This window comes from Hippocampus zosterae, chromosome 13, assembly GCF_025434085.1.
Source record: "Hippocampus zosterae strain Florida chromosome 13, ASM2543408v3, whole genome shotgun sequence".
Taxonomy (NCBI): Eukaryota; Metazoa; Chordata; class Actinopteri; order Syngnathiformes; family Syngnathidae; genus Hippocampus; species Hippocampus zosterae.
Genome location: NC_067463.1, coordinates 8,900,851 through 8,919,257, shown reverse-complemented (window position 1 = coordinate 8,919,257; position 18,407 = coordinate 8,900,851). Strand labels below are relative to the sequence as shown.

The window sequence follows — 18,407 nt, the reverse complement described above, 5'->3', positions numbered from 1 at the left end:
TTCACCTGGGTTACTGAGCAAAAAAAAAAAAACCCTAAGTGATCGGGTAGCAATGTTTTTTTTTTGTGCAAATGGGCTCAAAAGGAAGTGAGATAGTCACGACCCATTTTAGAGCAACTGAATTCATCCTTCCGTCCGATTTACAACAGAATCATTAACCTCACCCCTCAATCACAAATGGTACGGCTCGAGTGTCGCCGTGAACCAGGAAGGGGACGGGACACAAATGGCTTTAGGGGCCCGCGCTCCAAAACTTATTAGCCAGTAAAACCCAATGCCTTGACGCTAAATGATTTATACAGTTCTGTCACGAAGACGAATGTTTGCTGTGGTGACTCAGCATGATGCGATTGCGATGACAAAATTGCACCGATAACTTTGAATCCCCCTCTTCCTGCACAATGGCGTGTAGATCATCGCAGACAACAGAAGAGCAAATGATGGAGTGACTTGGACTGTTCGACAGCATTTAAACGGTTTAATAACACACGGCGGATTCATTTTTGTCACGTTAGACATGTTTCTTGCTCAAATGGGATTTCTCATATAGTGTGGCGAAAACGATGCTTCCCCCACTTTCAGTGTCTCCCTGCAGGTTTGCTTATTCTGCTCTTCCACTCTAATGATTACTGACAGCCCTTAAACACCGTCTGCCCATATAAGCGTCTGCTTTTTAGAATTAAAAAAAAAAGAAAAAGAAAAGCATGGTTCTCATGAGAGGAAACCCCTGGATTTTTGCCCGGGTTCACCTTGACTGAATTTCCTGCTTTCCTGTAGGTGCACATGTACTGTATTTATCTTGGTCTGCCCTCACATATTTCCCCAAACTTTCTTTTACAATATTGGCCAATTGGTGGAACTGTAAGAAGTGGGTGGGATCATTCTACTGACTGCTTGGTCAGGAAAAAAGATGGATGGACCAGAAAGAAAGGGGAAAATGCAGAAATAAAATGAGCCCTGGTGCTTAGTAAACACACACAGACACACACACACACACAGTGTTATGTTACGTAAAAGGCATTTTTAAACAGAATGTGAACATAAACTTTCTTTCTGATAAAGATGATGACTCGCCAATATCTCAAACTGCCACAAGATAGCAAGTACAGCAGAGGATGCAGCAGAGGATGATTTCATGTCAGATTTTGTTTGCCTTCAGTATCGGTGGGTGGTATCGGTAGCCTCCATCAACTCTGATACCTTAAAATAAGGCTGGTATTGGTATACTAGCCCATCTCTAAATATATTATAAAAATAAATACATAAAATGCATTTTATATTAAAATGTGACTAAAATTAGTACGACAAATAATTAAAATTGGTACACAAAGACACAAAAACAGAACAGTTCAACTTTTTGTTTCCACTCAATTCTAATGAGAACATGTGCCGTTGCATATGAGCACAGGATTCAAACATGCACAAATGAGTGCTCTCCAAAGTTTTATGGAGTATTTTCCCGAACGTTGTCAGGAAAGAATGTTATTTTTAATTGCAAATAAAAAACGAAGCAGGTGTGCAAATAGATTTAATGCCCATTTTTATGTTTTTTTCAATGTGAAGACATGCCAAAGAGCCACACAAGAAAGACAGCAGACCTTTGTCAGATGGCCATGAGAGTATTACTCTGCATATTTTTTCAAAGAAAGACCGCTCAAGACTTGAGATAATTTACGGCGTATTCACCTTGGCCAAAGATTGGTGAAAGTCTTTAACAAAACATAATGGGCTGCTTTGGAAAAGTGGCCAAACTTGCTGACACGAAAGCGGTCGTGAACCATCCAAAAATCTTTAAATATTTTCCAGTCAGAGTCACTTCTTGCAGGAAGGGACCTACATTTTTGGGGGGTCACGTACAATTTGGAAGGAATCACTCTTAAATCTGAGAGTGACTGGCTTGCATGTTGGAACTGAATGTCTTGTAAAATGGTTTTAATAGGAATGCCGGGTCGCCATGCACTCTGAGACCAACTGCCTAATTCCTGCCGAGCGAAAGCACGGAACACATCTTAAACAGCTATCAAAGTGTTTTGAAAAAAATAAATAAATACAACCACAAACAAAAGTGTTTTTGACATAACACAGAGACTCTCCATCCCTCAGAGTACCATAACTGACCTGTTGTAAAAGGCATCCAGAATGCTGGAAAATCTAAAGAACAAGAGCAGGAGAAGAAATAGAAGATGCTCGCGGCAAAAAATAGCAAACAGTTAGCTTATCTGGTCGGGACGTTGCAGTAGCAAACTCTTCTCCATGTCATTTTTATTGCTCTGAGATATGTATAAACAAACAACATAACCAGTTACTCCTTTATTTGTGTCTGGCAACAGTGTTGAGTTTCAGTTCACTTCCTAATTGGCTTTCTTTCCCTTTCATGTCACAATCACAGAGTCTCGGGCTCGGCCCAACGCTGTTGACCACACCCACAAAGATTTACAATCGGAACGTTGAACAGGTTGTCCGATTGTGGATCCGAGTGTTATTCAAGCAGATCATGAAAGGGGAAATGGAATCTTTTGACAATTGGGCTTTGGCAAAATTATCAGCGGGGTGTCAGGGTGAATGCTCAAATTAAGCAGTAGCCTGTGCACCCTCACAGATGCGTGGTTCTAAAGCACAGCCACGATGTGGCTCAAATCCAAATCTGTGCTATCAAATGCACAAGAACATGCTACTTAAAATCCTGAGGCGTTCCTCAATACCACGCTAGCTAAGATGGGGCCCTGTTGATGACAGCCACAGCTGCCGCAGACAGACATCAGCGCTTCAGAAAAGCTCTGAAGAATGCTCCTGACCCTTTTCATCTTTCAGCAACGTGCTGGCCCACCGAGAGGTTTCACCCCTCTGGGAGTGACGTTGAACAAAGCGGATGGCCTGACGGGGTGTTGCAATTGGGCTTTTCTCCCAGAGAGAGCGCAGCTAATGACCCGTCGCAAAAGTTCAGTCGGGTAGCTGTCGATGGAGGTGTCCACAAAGGACATAGGATGACGACGTACAATAAAAGCCTAAAATAACCCCTGAATGAACGGACGTTTGTACTGTATACAGATGCTGTTTATGCAAAAACAAAGTCTGATGTGATGTTTATTTCATCTATTTTCCAAAGACTGATTCTAGCGATAACGATACCATGTCATTTTTTAAAACTTGCATTTTGGCTGTCAATCTGTATGTCCAAGAACCTCCGATTTGATGCCCGTGTCCAGTTTCCACGTCTATTTCGAGGAGACCCCTGCAACGTGCATATGAATTGCTCCACATGTATCAACACCAAGCAGTAAGAACACAAAAGCAAACAATAACAAATAACTATGAAGCAATAGAAAATCCGGGGTTTGGGGTTCGCTTCCCATTGATTTAAAGTCAATCCAACCGCATTATTTGTCACTGCTATAGACTGTAAATTTCCCCAGTGTGGGACAAATAAAGGATATCTTGTACTGTACTTATGAACTTATACTTATTTCACCATCATTGTTATTCAATGCACGTAAAACTACAGCATTGAAACTGAAACTTGCGTTCATCAAGACGCGACGTTGTGTCGTACCCGAAGCGGCAGAACCGTGGCAAGATGCACTCAGAATTTGGGCCTCTAAACCAGATTCAGCCGCATAATGTAAGCTCACGGTGCGATTTCGCATATCGAAATTGTGCTCAACAGTGCAAAAAAAAAAAATTGGTTCCACACTTTGTAGTGTAAATCAAACCTTTTAGAGGCATTCTCAAATATGCATTTCCGTCCATACATTGGTGATTCACAAACAAATGAACTAAACAACATTGGGTTTTCCCATTATTCATGTAAACGGCCCCTGAGAGACGGACAAAGCGAAGACCAACGTCGCCGGGACGTCTCAGTGGTGCGGTGATGGAGACTCTCTTGACGACGGCTATCCATATGGGAGACACATGGAAAGGGGAGTCACTGGGTACAGCCAGAAGCGGAATGACTAAATGACAAATAGCAGAGACCTAACGCAGCAGTAGTGCACATTAAATCACATAAACATCAAGTGTAAAGTAGAAAAAGCTGTCAGGGCTTGGAGGAGGTTAGTCTTCATCATAACGGAACCCGCGCACAACCGGGCTTCAAATGGATGTCAATTCAAAATAACCGCATAGGCAATCAATTGTATTTTTGCAGCCTTGGGAAGCCTTTTTTTTTTAAACATTGCAAGAAATTTACAGTGGAACCTCTGAAGTCAAATGCCATTGCTGTAAAGTAAATTTTGCAAGCAGAAGATGGATTACAAATGTGCAACAAACTCTGAACTTTGAACCACTGTCATGTATGACAGCTCATGAAAAAAAATATCAGCCTTGCTCATGTTTGCAAGCATCAAAAGGATTACCTTTTGTGGACTTACTCGAAGGGAGTGACTAGCCTTGACTCGAGGTGCCATTTTACAGTTTTCAGTGGGAATTTATTTTGACACTTAGTTGACACTATTTATGCACAGTCGGAACTTTCAAAGTGCTGATACGGGGAGGAGCAGGAGAAAAGACCCACATTCCCGCTCAGTCATCCTTCGTCACTAAAGCAATGGCAAAGTTGACACTTTTATCATGTTTGTGTTTTGCTGAGGGCGGCCCGGTGAACCAGTGGTTAGTGCGTCGACCTCACGGGGCAGAGGTACCGGGTTTAATCCCAGCTTCGCTCTCCCTGCGTGGAGTTTGCATGTTCTCCCCGGGCCTGTGGGTTTTCTCCAGCTATTCCGGTTTCCTCCCACATTCCAAAAACATGCATGACAGGCTGATTGAAAACTCTAAATTGTCCCTAGGTGTGTGTGTGAGCGTGGATGATTGTTCGTCTGTGTGTGCCCTGCGATTGGCTGGCAACCGGTTCAGGGTGTCCCCCGCCTACTGCCCGAAGACAGCTGGGATAGGCTCCAGCACCCCCACCCCACAACTTTTGTTTTGTTTTGCTCATAATATTGGATCAGTTCTTTTGAACGATTAACAGTGTTAAGTGTTACTTAAAATATTGCTTGTACAGTTCCTAAAGATCTTACGGTAGCCATTACAATGAAATAATATGTAGTCATTTAAGAAATAGCTTCAAAATCCAACTCCTCTTTCAAAAACAAAACAAGGCACCATGGTGAGGATGTACACAAAGTATTCCTTTCACAAATGTCGGCGTTTTGCGCAAAGTGCTCATTCCTTTCAAGATATCCAACCTGGCCCCATTATCACGCGCCGCATTTTTCCCCAAGGTGACTCACAAAAGACAGGTGTGACTCTCGGGATGTCCTTTCACCTCACAGCTGTCATCAGTGTTGGAAAATACTATCTGCAAATCCAAATCGAAAATGCAGAAGAAAAAAAAGTTGGGCCAAGACTGCAGACTTGATGGCAGTGTGTTATTCGCAACGACCTGTGTTTGACTTGCGTTAGGCTCCAGTTACCCAAGCCCCTAATGAGGATGAGCGCCGTAGAAAACGGCTGGATGCATGCTCGCATTGATCTACTGGGTTCCTTTATGGCTCTGAGGATAATAAATGAGGGGTCGTAAGGTTTAGTGAGTGGGAAACTGCCTCAGGAGTTGGAGGAATGATTTCAATATATGCAGTAGCCTGGCCAAAGTAGTTAATGGCAAATGAAAATCACCTCAAATTACGCATTTCCACCAAATGCGTTCAAACTGCAAGTCTGAGGAGGAACAGATGTTTCTTTGACACTTTTCTCCTACAAGAATCGATCACCCGTATTAATTCTTGAACGTATTGAATGTTTATCAGTATTTTTGGGAGAATTTTGAGTGTTTAATTGTCCCCCCCCCCCCCCCCAATGCATTTCACTGGACACCAATTATATAGATAATTTTTTCAATGTCGGCAAATTAGCAATTTTGCTACTTTTCTGACCACTTTAGCCACGATAAAAAATGAATAAATAGTGAGTTTAATATCCGTTCAGAAACTGATAAAATGAACTTGCGGTAACAGGTATGAGAGAGCATGAAGGCGGCAACACCAAATTTAACACACCTACTTTCCATCCACACCTGCGAACTTGTCAGACTAAGGAATCAGCTGACAAGAGGGAGGGGACTATAACAATATTTCGATCATTTCAGTATATTTTGGCCACGACATTCATCAAGGAGGAGACTCTGTGCTTGGTGGCTGCCTTTCCAGCAGCTCCTATATTTTGTTGTTCTTCTTTCCCTTTCGTAACTTTGCTGCTGTGAATTGAGAATTTCTTCATCGCGAGACTAATAAAGGATTTCTTATCTTATAACAAACCAACATTCCTTCTCCCCTCCTTTGTACATACACTTTGTTGTTTGAAGCGGTTATAGATGAAAGAGGAGCGATTCCAAAGTCTCTTGGAGTTGCCATGATCATCGTTTGGTCAAGTCTTACTTTGTATCCTTAAAATGAAGCAATATTGCCCCCATTTGCTTTACAGGAGACTGAGGGCAGCAAGTTAACAGACTGCTGAAGTAAACTGGAGACTGTGGAGTAGAATCCTGTCATCTCCAAAGCAACGAGGTAGGCTAATTTTAGCATGTGGGCTTATTTTGCTCATTATGCGCCGAGACTAAGATCTGTGTCATAATATACGCCCTTTCACCAAAGCCGTAAACACGGTTAAACGCATGCGGGTTTCAAACGACCCTAATGAATTAGGTGTCAAGTTATTTACAAACAGTGAGCTGATCCGATGACCACAATGCAAAACAGTGGCCGATTGGCTTGAACACACTGCAATGAGAAATTGATGCCAAACAGAAATGCATGTGGCTTGGAGGCCGCAGGGACAGTTTAAGTCATTTATTTTGTCAGTACACAAGTCAAAAACAAAACCAGCTCTTGTGCTGTGGAAAAAAAGAGCAAGCTTCCTGTCCTGTCTTGTGATTCGTGTAAAGCGCACACGTGAGTTGAGCCCCCACATCCACAATATTCCCAATTTTCACTTTCAATTGTTGCTTGACCATGAGCGCACAAAACAAGGACGAATGTGGCAACACACGACGCTGGATGAGCTCAAAACTTAAAAGAGAATAACAGCAACCTAATGGAGTTCTATTAGGAACAAGCAACTGGTGGGAGGAGTTCCCGCTGCGCAACACAGTTTGAACCAGTCAACTCTTCCCTAACTTTGCCACCATCTACCAGAGGAGAAAAGCAGCCTTTGCATGTGGTTCCATCACTTACAAGGATCAAACTTTGGACCCCAGCACAACCGTGGAGCCCGAGAAGAAACAGTGTTAATTCCAGGGAAAAACATTGATTACCCATGCATGTGCAAGACACAATAGGAGGGAGCGATAAAGGAGGGGGTGGGGAAATGGGGTAGAGAGTGTGTGGGAAGAGTGCTGGTAGTGATGACCCCCCCTCAAACATCTTTCTTTCTCACGCACACGCACACACACAATGGGCTGGCGAGCAAGGCGAAACATGAGACTTTTAGTTTTACTGATGTCCTGCCAATACAAGCTCAGCTTCACCACCATAGTAGAGACCTGACATGCCCACTGGAACACCTCAAAGCAAACAATCAACTACACTCCGTTTCTCTTTCTTCCTCCATCTTATTCATAGAACCCCCCCACAAGCTTGAAAGACGGAAAAGCACAAGGTGAGACATGAACGACTTCAACTCACCCAAGCCCCTTCTCCTCTTTCTTGTTCTTCTTCTCTCCCACTCTGTGGTGCACACACTCCTCAATCACAAGCTCCAGCTGGTGAGCCTGCAGTGTCGCGGCGACAAGCCCCGCCCACCCGCAGTCACGTGACCTCCATTCCAAGCAGTGGCCGGGAAAAGTTTGCACGCTCCACACAAGCACCCCGCCCCCTCATTCAAGCGAAGGTGAATGGAGAACAGTGTGGGACTCAAATCATATGTGTACGTTTTACATTAATCACAAGACAGGACGCCAAGAGTGTGCTTATTTATTCAGGACAATGGTAGATGTTTGACTTGCCGTTACTGTTGTGTGTGTGTCTATCTCAAACTTGTGCGCGTCTGTTTTTACGATTTGGTTTTGAGGTTCGAACACAAGAAGAAGCTAAGACATATTTTATATTGGAAAAATGCAAAGGTGGGTCGTAACGTGCTACATTTACTTCAATAATTTTTGGGGATAAATTAGTTAGTTACAGTTTTTACAGTAAGAGTTCGTTTTTTGGGGATAAATTAGTTAGTTTTGCCAGAAGAAAATGTACTTTTCCTCCGTTACGTCGAGCAACATTCCAATTGAGACGTTTCAAAATAGTTTCTTGCTTCTTACCAACATATCGCACACTGTTCATCGTTGTCATTCCTCATTATTCCATAACATTTAGGATCATTCCACCTATATATTTTTCACGCACTATTTCAGCATTCACATCCAATTCCTCCAAGAATCGAAATTTTAGCTTTTAATCATCTATTATTGCGTGCGCGATCTACTGTATGTTTTGGTCTGTCAGAGACTTCCGCCAGGGCGTCATCACGAGTCGGAAAGTCAAATCTCTGAAGACGTTTCCTTTCAAAACACGCTTTAAGTGACACAACCATATTTGTTATGTAAATTTGACTTATTTAATGTTTGTATACCAGAAGTAGGATCTCCGGGGCTCCTGCCCATCCATCTGGTTTGAAATTCAACAACCAAGTAAAGTAAAGACTCTGTCCCTAAAACAAGATTTTTCATCACAGCAAGAAATGTGTTGTAAAACTTTGTGTACAAGTCTTGATTCTTTGGGGTATTTTGACAAATGGACGCCACGATACACAAAAGATATATTCATCCCGTGAGATGAGAGAACTGAAAACAGTTTCTTTCCCCCAGTAGACTGTGTGTGTGTGTGTGTGTGTGTGTGTGTGTGTGTGTGTGTGTGTGTGTGTGTGTGCGTGTGCGTGTGTGTGTGTGTGTGTGAGAGAGAGAACATGAAGGACATGTCGAAATGTAAAGGATTAAAGCTTCTTTAGAGTCAAAACCAACAGGAAACATTAAGTAGTGTTTCCAAACCCTTAATCTCCATTGGTCAGCTCTTCTTCCTGTGTGGTTGTTCACCCCAAAATGCAAACATGACTTCATGGCAAACATTTGTCAGATACTTACTAAAAGATTAAATACAAGTAAAGCAAAATTTTGATATTTGATTATTTTGTCTCAGTGGGTAAGCTCCGCCCCAGCCCCATTTGCTCCAAAACACAATTGTGAGCAGTTTTCACAACATTCAGCACAAATGTTTCCTTCCTGTTAGCGTTGCCCTGAATCTTGTTCACACTTGGTTGTGGTTTCTGTGTGATTGAGTATACATTATGTGCATCTACAAGCGCACTAAAGAAACTTGCAGCCACAAGACTACAGTAGCTGCTTTTCATCATGTTTATTTATTTGTGAGTGTGTGTGTGTGTGTGTGTGTGTTGTGGAGGGCTGTGTCAAGTTAAAATCCTTATCAAAGCATTCTGTTTGATGACCTACTTCAGTGGTCTGTATTATTAGCAAGCATCTCTTGTGCTGTGTTTGCTTGAACAAAGCACTTTAAGGTTATATTCTGCAAACACCAACAAAAAAAAGATAAGGTCACAGGGCAGATGGATAAAAACCCAAACTGCAAAGGCAACTCAAGACTATACGAAGGCAGATTGAATGTATCTCAAAAGCTAAACCTCTTGAGCACTGGTGTCAAACACAAGGCCCGGGGGGCCAAATCCGGCCCGCCAAGTGATTTTATGTGGCCCTCGAGAGCAAATTTTGTGTGTTAGAATCTGTACCGAAATGTCAAATTGTCATGTGTAATAAATAACGTTGAGATTTGGAAATAATTTTGTTAATCTTGTTTAGACTCACTTGAACAATAATTGAACAAACTATTATAATTGGCTTGACTGATTTCAAAACTAATAATCTATTAATTTGTTGTGTACAAATCATTATTTTGTGGTTTCACTGTCCTAATGGCCATCTGAGGGAAGACGTAACTCCAAAATGAGTTTGACCCCCCCTGCTCTCGAGCAACGCGGTTCGCTGAAGAACAAAATTGAATGACTTTTGGAGCCCTGAAAATGAAGGTACCGGAAATAAAATGTCTCTCTTCACTTTATCGCATCATTTGAAATCCATTATGGATCATAAAGGCCATAAGAACTGTCGGCCAGTGTCCAAATACTTCTGGACATAACTGTGCCTACTGAGCCAGCAAGACAGTGAACATGTGAATTTCCGGCAAGACTGAACCTTTTGAGTTGTGGCGTTCAAATATGACATTCCCACAGTCCATCTCTTTTTCAACAAAGTTGATATTTTCCATTGAAGCTTTCAGGAAACAATTATTAGTATGAAACTCATGACCAGTGATGTTTGACCTTACTATTTCTTTGTGGGAACTAAAGATCAAACGTGTCAGAGTTATTTTATGAAGTGCTGGTACGAGGCTAAAAAGCATAGCTCTGAACTAATTTATGGTAAGTACATTGAATTGGAATACAGGCACGGTGGTTAACCTCGTGAGTGGGAAAAGCGCTCGCAGATGGCAAGGAGCGATGGATCTCCATTTTCCATTGACAAACGTCAACCAGGAGTCAAATGTTTGGAAAAGGAAGCAATCTGCTCTCTCCTTGCTCCACAACATAAGAAATATTTTCTCGCAGAAAGACGAATGTGCTTTTCGATGCGGTAGAAGCACCGTGATTGGCCGAGCGCTGAAAAACCGATCGGAGCGCGGCGCACGTGGAGGTGATTAACACGAATCGCTTCGATGACACAGCCGCTTGAGCGACACGGTAACACTTCCTGCGTGAGAGGTCAGGGGTTGGGAAAAAAGAAAAAAAAAAGAGAGAGGTAGCCGGAACCGCTGGGAAAGCTTGGAAGGGTGTGAGGCGCTGAAATGGAGATGGAGCAAAGAGGAGAAACATCTGGCTCGCCGTGCATATCTCCAGGGAAGAGAGCAAAATCTGTCAGAGACTTCCTGTTGTGTGTCTTTTTCGCCGAGGCTGTGGTGCTCCCCTGTGGCGCAAATGGAGACAGCATGTGTGTGAGGAGTGAGGATGGTTCATATCTCAACACTCCAAAGAGGCTTCATCACTCTCTGCCTATAAACAACCTCCCATCCACGGTCGCATTCACACCTACGGACAGAATTCAGAAAACAGTCAAACTGACATGCATGGTTCTGGAACGTTGGACCGCACAGCGAGGCCAAGATCCAAATTGAGAATCTCTCAACTTTGAAGCGGACATCCCTACCCTTTGCTGTGACGTCAAACGACGGACAGCGACAATTGCTTTTGTTCACAACACGGTGGGATAGGTGAACGTCGGTTGTTATACATCACACCCTGATTCCGGATTTCCGCCATTTCCTTTCATATTAGTACGGATGATGTCACGCAAGGTAACTTGGCAATGATCTCAACGAAGAATAAGGCGGCAAACATACAGTGAGCCCCTTTCTCACAACCGATGAAACTTTTTTTTTCTGTGTCTCTGTTCTGAGTTCTCCTCATACTTCAGTGGGATTCTCTTTGTCTTCCTCACACACTCCCAAAAATCCACTTTAGCTTAATTAAAGACTTAACTGTCAGTTGAAATCAACGTGAGACAATGTTTTTTTTGTCTATATGTGCCAAGGCAAATAGTCTGAAGACAGGACAATGAATTTTTAACACTCAAGACAAAAGTTACAAACACTGTTGCGGCAATATTATACAAATGTCAGAACTCCGATGTGGCACATTTGGAGAAACTCAATAAAAGAGGTTGTTCGTGTTCGTATCTCTTGACTTCTAACAAGATGTTAGTGTATTCACCAAACATTTTGCTTTTGTTCTCAAAGTTGTCATCATGTGATGGGTATCAGAATAACCCCATTCAGCTTTTTTCGGCAACATTACATTGAGAGCTGCAAAAAAAAAAAAAAAAAAACTACCGGTAATAATCAACTGCATTACATACATTTCTATTTTTGGTATCCTTCACAAGTGGCAGTGGAATATGAGCATGGCAAATTTGTGACCCCAAGGCGACAACAACTCAGGTACTTGTACTGTTGCCGTCTCACCTTATTTTGCTGCGCTAACAGAGAAGAAAATGTACCTTTCTATAATGATGACCTCAAAGAGGATAAAGCAAGCAGACTACGGGGCACGACTGTTTGTTTTTAAGGAAGTGTTCACCCTCAGCGTTTCCCTTATATTCACTTTAACCCGGCAAAGCTTTCCCAGCTGGACCGTCCTGCATAGTGAGAGGGAGTGCCAAGGCCATACCAAGACACAGAGTGCGTGTGTACTTATCTAATCCACATGAGCAGATTTTCTCAACCCTCCCACCCCCTTCCCAAAAAAACATCATATTCACTTTCTCACAGATAAACAGGTACTCACACAGGGTTTCTATTTCATTATTGCTGTGTGTCTCGCTGCAAGAAGAAGCCGCCTCCACCGTCTCCATTGCGCTTCCACTTGTCTTGAACCAAAGTCACAAATCTGATCAGACCTCCTGATATCTTCACGACAGCTGCTGACTGGGCTGCCACCGATGCGCCTACGCCACCGTGTCCTCACTATTTCTGACGTTCTGCAGTGAATTCCTTCCCTGATGAAGAGTAAACACGGCGACTCCAGGGGATCGGCCTTCTGGGGAATCCGTGGCCCCTTCCTGGATTAGTTGCGACGAACAACAGAGAAGCGGAAGTCTGCACGCCTTCTCGGACCATCCCCGGTGACCCACTTCTGATGCACAAAAGCTTCCATGTCCAAAGACAAGAGAGGTCATCTCATCGGTCATGTTCCTCCAGTTGACCCCAGAGCAACTCTTCCAAGAGTCGTACAGTTCGGTTTAGTTGGGTTGTGAAGATTATTGTACACGGTTTTAGTGCCTTGCGAAAGAGTATGGTTCTTTGGTTCTTTCGGCAGTGTAGGATTTTCGATCTAATACTCGGGCATACGTATGAAGATGTGAAATTATTTGTATGCCCAATTCCAAGGATGTAGGTGACCCTGTTTGAGTGATCCCGCAGAAGGGTGAGCTACGTTCACGTTCGGAGTGGGTCAACTGTGGGAAACGGGGCTCTCTTCTGGAATGGGAGGTTATGTGCCGGAGTGTGCAATTACTATAATCATGTCTGCATTGCGACTAACGTGCCAAAGAGCTTTTTGGTGTCATGTTCAATATAGAGGGGTTTTCCAACCGCCAAAAAACAGTTAAGAATTGGGATCAATGCTGTGCCAATATGGGAAGGCCATTGGGAAAGGTGACATTTGAGCGCTGACCTCAAAGGTCTTTGATGATTGGAATAGGACCTCTGTCATGGGTGATTCACGGATTTTTAGGCCTAGTAGACGCAGGCTCAATACTAGGTTAAGAGAACTAATCCAAAAAAATCTGGTTTTGATGCCGCAGACCAGTCCGCTGCCTGTTGGTCGGTCCAGAAGAGCCCCGGTTAACTCTAGCTGGCTATCGACAACCCTGTGAGGACCCTGTGGGATACTGTATATTCCAGCCACCGGAGGCTTTGAGCTGATATATTTTTACAGCTCCAAAATATGGGATGGAAGGTGTTTGACTCACAGTTGAGCAGGGGTGGGGGGTGCTTTTGGCGTATTCGGCTGTTTTTGAGAGTGGAAACAATGGCTTGAGGTTTCATGTTTTTATTAACGTGACAATTAAAAAAATAATAATAATTCATCTCCAGCAGGGTTGTTGACCACACTTATCTTCACAAGCGCTACACAAGAGGATCACAAATATAGTGAGGCTACACTTGTGATCTCAAAATGGCTGATTTCAACGAGAAAGAGAATGATGATGAACGATGAATGAAAAATTGAAGTTACTGCCTCAAAAGAAAGCATCTGGCTGCTTCGTAGGGTAAGCACATGTAATTCATTTTATGCTAATGACTAGCATGAAAATGACTAAAGAACTTTCTTTGTATGCGCTGAAAAGGGTGAATCATATACTTTTTTTCAGTTTTCCTTCACAGCGGTTGACATTTCTCAAATGTGTGTAAATGTTACTTATAACATGCAGTTCATAAATACTGGCTTTATGATGACGACAGTAAGAGCCTGGAACAAATTAATTCACTTTACATTATTTCCTATCAAGATAACGTTTTACTGTCTGCACCCTGCCGAGTAGCTGGTGAATACCCACTCATGATAGGGACACACACGTCATCTCATTTGGTTATTTTAGCATATGTTCACTTCACATGTATATGCATGAACGCGCACACACACACACACAAACGAATCCCCGAGCTGCCCCTTCATGTGGGCACAAGTCAACAGATGGCCGCACTGTGGTGCAACTGACCATCTGCCTGCCTTTCCACAACACACACACACACGCACGTACACACGGCAATTATTGTCCCTCCAGCATGTCATCTATCAAGCCAAACATCATTAACAGAGAGTCTGACTTGAACTTTCCAAGTGAATTGTCAATTTTATACCTTGTTCACATTCTAATTTAATTGTGACATGGGAATGCCCATTTGTTATCGTCTTTCCTTTTCCTGCCTGGATAAAGAAAAAAATCCAATGAGAGTAAATGGAGCCATTTTTTGCTGAATGAAACTCTGATGAGCCATAGCCTACATTTTTTTCCCTTAAGATGAGAAAGGCTAATGGCAGTGAAAAATCTTTTCCGAGAGAAAAAAATCATGATTGACTGACAAATTGTGGCATTTTCATCTGCCTGGACAACACATGGATTTTTGCATGTAGTGTGTGTGTGTGAATCTGAAATGTGGCAGGCAGGAGAAAATACAAGAAAGTGGGAATAGGGAGAGTGGTGGGGTTTAACTGTGGTTCTGGGATTTGGCAAAATGTCTTAAAAAGACAAAGGTCGTGCAGCAGTGGTGGGAAACTTCTTCAACCTTTGACTTCCCCCAGATGCTCAATGTAAACTTCAACTTCCGAACGCCTCATCTGGGCAAGAGGAAAGCCCTTAGAGTACGAGGCCCTGAGCGGACGTACTTGTATGCGTCTTTGTGTCTGTGCGCCTCGATTGATATAAATCTCTAATTGAAAATCTTCTCATAATATATCATGTAACATCCCTGCTAAGGATACTTCGAGCCTCTTTGTTTTTCCTTGAGTATATGTTTGCTCTCTTGCTGAAATAGTGCAAATCAATTCTACGACACACAAATCGAAAGGCTTGGCAATGCATGCCGGGTGCTCAGCTTCACCTGTGTCACACTGCCGCCTGGTGGCGCGTTTGCAAAGCACACTCGACTTGTGACAGCTGCCACTTGTTACAGACTCGCCTTTGTTTGACCTCAAAAGACAGATGTTAACGGTCTTCTTGCTCACTCTGTATTCATTTTGAATAAGGCAGCCAAGACAAGCAAGAAAAAAATAAGAAAAAAAGTCATCCTTTACCATCACTCTTAATTCATTTGATGCAACAAGCCCCCACGGCAGCTTCGATGCATTTAATAGACATGATGGAGGACATCTCGTAACCTGAAATGTATTTTTCGTTGGGGTTATTATAAAAGCATCATCTTCCATTAAATAAATGTAGCCTAATCCAATGGGCATTGACATTTACAAGCAGGGATAAAAACTATTCTAATTGCCTCATAAGCTGTGTTTGAATGATGATAGAAATAATTGACAACTAAGATACGTGTTAATATTGTGTATATGCCACAATTTTTATTTATTTATTTATTTTGAATTAGTCACTAAAGTTGCTTCATGATGTCATGTGAGACCTTAGCAGAGGTTAACCCTGGTTTAGGTTTGACTTTAGATTTTTGGCAACACTTACACTCAAAAAGTAGCAGCAACAAGATAAAGTGCTCTATAAAGGTGAGTTACTTTTTGGTTGGCTGCTACGCAAGCACCGTAAAATATGAGCAAACTTGCTCCACGACGCTGCAATCTTTGCACGTTGCTCCTGGCCGCGTTGTACACCAAGAAAACCAAGTTAAGTTTGAAAAGGCTTTATCATTTTGCACCGACTAAACATTAACATTGTGCTTAAATAATGGAAAATATAAAACCTCACTTAAATAATGAATCAAACACAAATATACTTCACATCAAGAATCAATTTGAACCTAAATGTTCACAAATCGTTTAATGGCTGTATTGAACTTAAAAAGTTAAACACAACTGAACTGTATTTGCGTAGTGACTCTTGACCCTCGAAGGAGCCAACGTACCGCTAATGGTAAGAATACCACACTTTGAAATTAAGGCCTTCTAAATGTTGTCGAAATGTTGCACGTTCATTTCCAAGACTTCCGGTAGAACCTCCCGAGATTGTGTCTCAACTTGAGCTGTGAGAAAGCTCCCGCTGCATTATTGTGCTCACTAGTTGAAAACAAGTCGAGTCATTACAGACCGCCGTGACCTCCAGTGGCACTGTGCTCAAGGCCGCATGCTCCTGTGTGTGTGTGTGTGTGTGTGTGTGTGTCCCTCAATAAAAGCAATCAAGCAGAGCTAAACCGATTCTCAAAGCCAGAAAGTGCATGTGTGTGCGCGCGCACAATTGCCCCTTCATGATCTTCGGGTAAGCAAAAAAAAATAATAATCGACTCTTCACTTTCAAAAGGTCAAGGCAAAGAGGAGACAAATGGCTCCATTTGTTGCCGTCGTGATGACTCCACAATTAGGGAAATAAATGCAGCAAAGGATAATGTGTTTATTTGCGCAAGACTTCAGGTCGACATATGAGCCGGGTTAAATGTATTTTGTATGTGAAACACATCAGCTGAATGAAATGAGGTACATTCATTAATTTGACTCCCACTACATCTCATGTATCATTGTTTCACAAATGTTTCAGATTTTGTCAACAACACATTAATCAGACTGTAATCGTACGAAATTGAACATTGATTCATCAGGTCATGAAGTAATTGGGTGCGTTTGAATGCGACTGATTCATTCTAAGCACAGACACATCCCCATTTCAAAGAGGGCGTGCACACTTGTGCAAGCAAATTACCTTCATTGTTTATTTTTGTTGCCCCTCTTGAAAACACGTCCATTTTATTTTCATATGTTTTGTACAGGTTACACGTCAGTCATGATCTAAAATGTTTTAGAGTAATTTATATCTGTCTCATGCCATTTTTATAATATTGATGTACCCCAAAACATATCAACTTTCTACTAATTACAGGACTCTAATTGCAATCACACATGAAATCCTACAAAATATTTGACGAAAAGAAAACAAGGAAACGCAGCCGTTTGTTCCGATTATCACAATTGTTATCAGGAGGAGCTTTTTACAGCACAGCCGCACGTCAGCGGAGATGTTTCCGGAGAAGATAAATCGCTGTTTGATGGACTGTCTGCAGGCATGTCTGTCAAGATAAGACATCCAATATACACGAGAAGAGCCGATCGTCATCAGCGTCTGTCGTCTCAAGGCATCCTCGTGCTGGTCGACGCAACGTTTATGTCCTTTGCAATGCATCCAAATCATGGAATCAGTTTTTGTACAGTTTGTGATGGTGACTTTGCGATTCTAAGATGAATGATGACAACCTGTATTGTCAAAATGTCAAATGTGTCAAAATCCGGCATCCCGAATCCCTATGATGGAACATCGTGAACGTTTCACGTTGAACTTCGCCGTCACGCATTTCCCAGCGTTCCTTTTGCGACGCTTTGATGAGATCTCGCCGGGAAGGTGACTAACTTGGATCACAAAACCGTCGAGAGAGAAAGAGGAAGTGCTCGCGCGGGTTGGGAAACAATCAGGTTGACGTAACCCGGAAGGAGGGAAGCGCGCGCGTTTGTGTGCGTGTGTTTCAGGGACACGTGATGTCATTTCCTCTTGCGCAAATTAAATGGTCAGAAGAGGAGATAACCTGAGGTCAGAAAAATAAACATACGGTATGTTAAGAAAAATCTTGTCTTTGCTTATTAGGTTTGGGATAGCAAACATCCACTCAATGATCCCATATCAGCTTTCCAAAAAAAAAAAAAATAATAATAATTCACAGCTGTTGTGCTTTTATTAATAATACAGAAATGTTGAAAGTAATATTTTACCCTTCTTAACAGCTATAGGTATACAGTATGACCAAACTAAAATACATTAAAACTACTGACTCGCTAGCGAAATTGTTTGTAGAACGATATTGCAACATTTACAGGTAGAGTGGGAATATATACGGGTATGAATGTCTGTCAAAAAAGCCAAATAAAAAGCTAAGCACGCCGAGTTCCCCTTTTAAATCAGTGGCACCAAACTCATTTTTATCACAGGCCAATAAAAACTGTTCAAATATGAATCGCATTTATTTTAAAAGGGAAATTGGTCACAAAAATGATTGCAATCGCTCAACGTTTTCAATATTGACGATAAATTGCAATTGTGGTATTTTACCAAAAAACATGAAATTGATGCAAAATGTTTATTTTTCGCAGGCCAGCTAAAACGATGTGGCGGGACGATCAAAACTTCCAACCAAAACTTTGTC

At 42.2% G+C, this 18,407-nt stretch overlaps 1 protein-coding gene across 6 annotated transcripts in view; it reads right to left on the bottom strand.

The window, feature by feature from the left end:
- The window catches only part of septin9b (septin 9b), a 70,889-nt gene that overhangs the window by 20,913 nt on the left and 31,569 nt on the right, over positions 1-18,407 (bottom strand). The window contains exon 1 of one of the 6 annotated variants that reach the window (XM_052084089.1): positions 12,328-12,578. The exons of 3 other annotated variants lie outside the window; for them this stretch is intronic. In XM_052084089.1, the coding sequence (XP_051940049.1) occupies positions 12,328-12,394 (67 nt within the window). In that variant the 5' untranslated portion in view covers positions 12,395-12,578. Of the gene's footprint in view, positions 1-5,411; positions 5,416-7,616; positions 7,743-12,327; positions 12,579-18,407 lie in introns of those variants that run through there. 2 more of the 6 variants (XM_052084090.1, XM_052084091.1) reach the window with 2 other exon arrangements.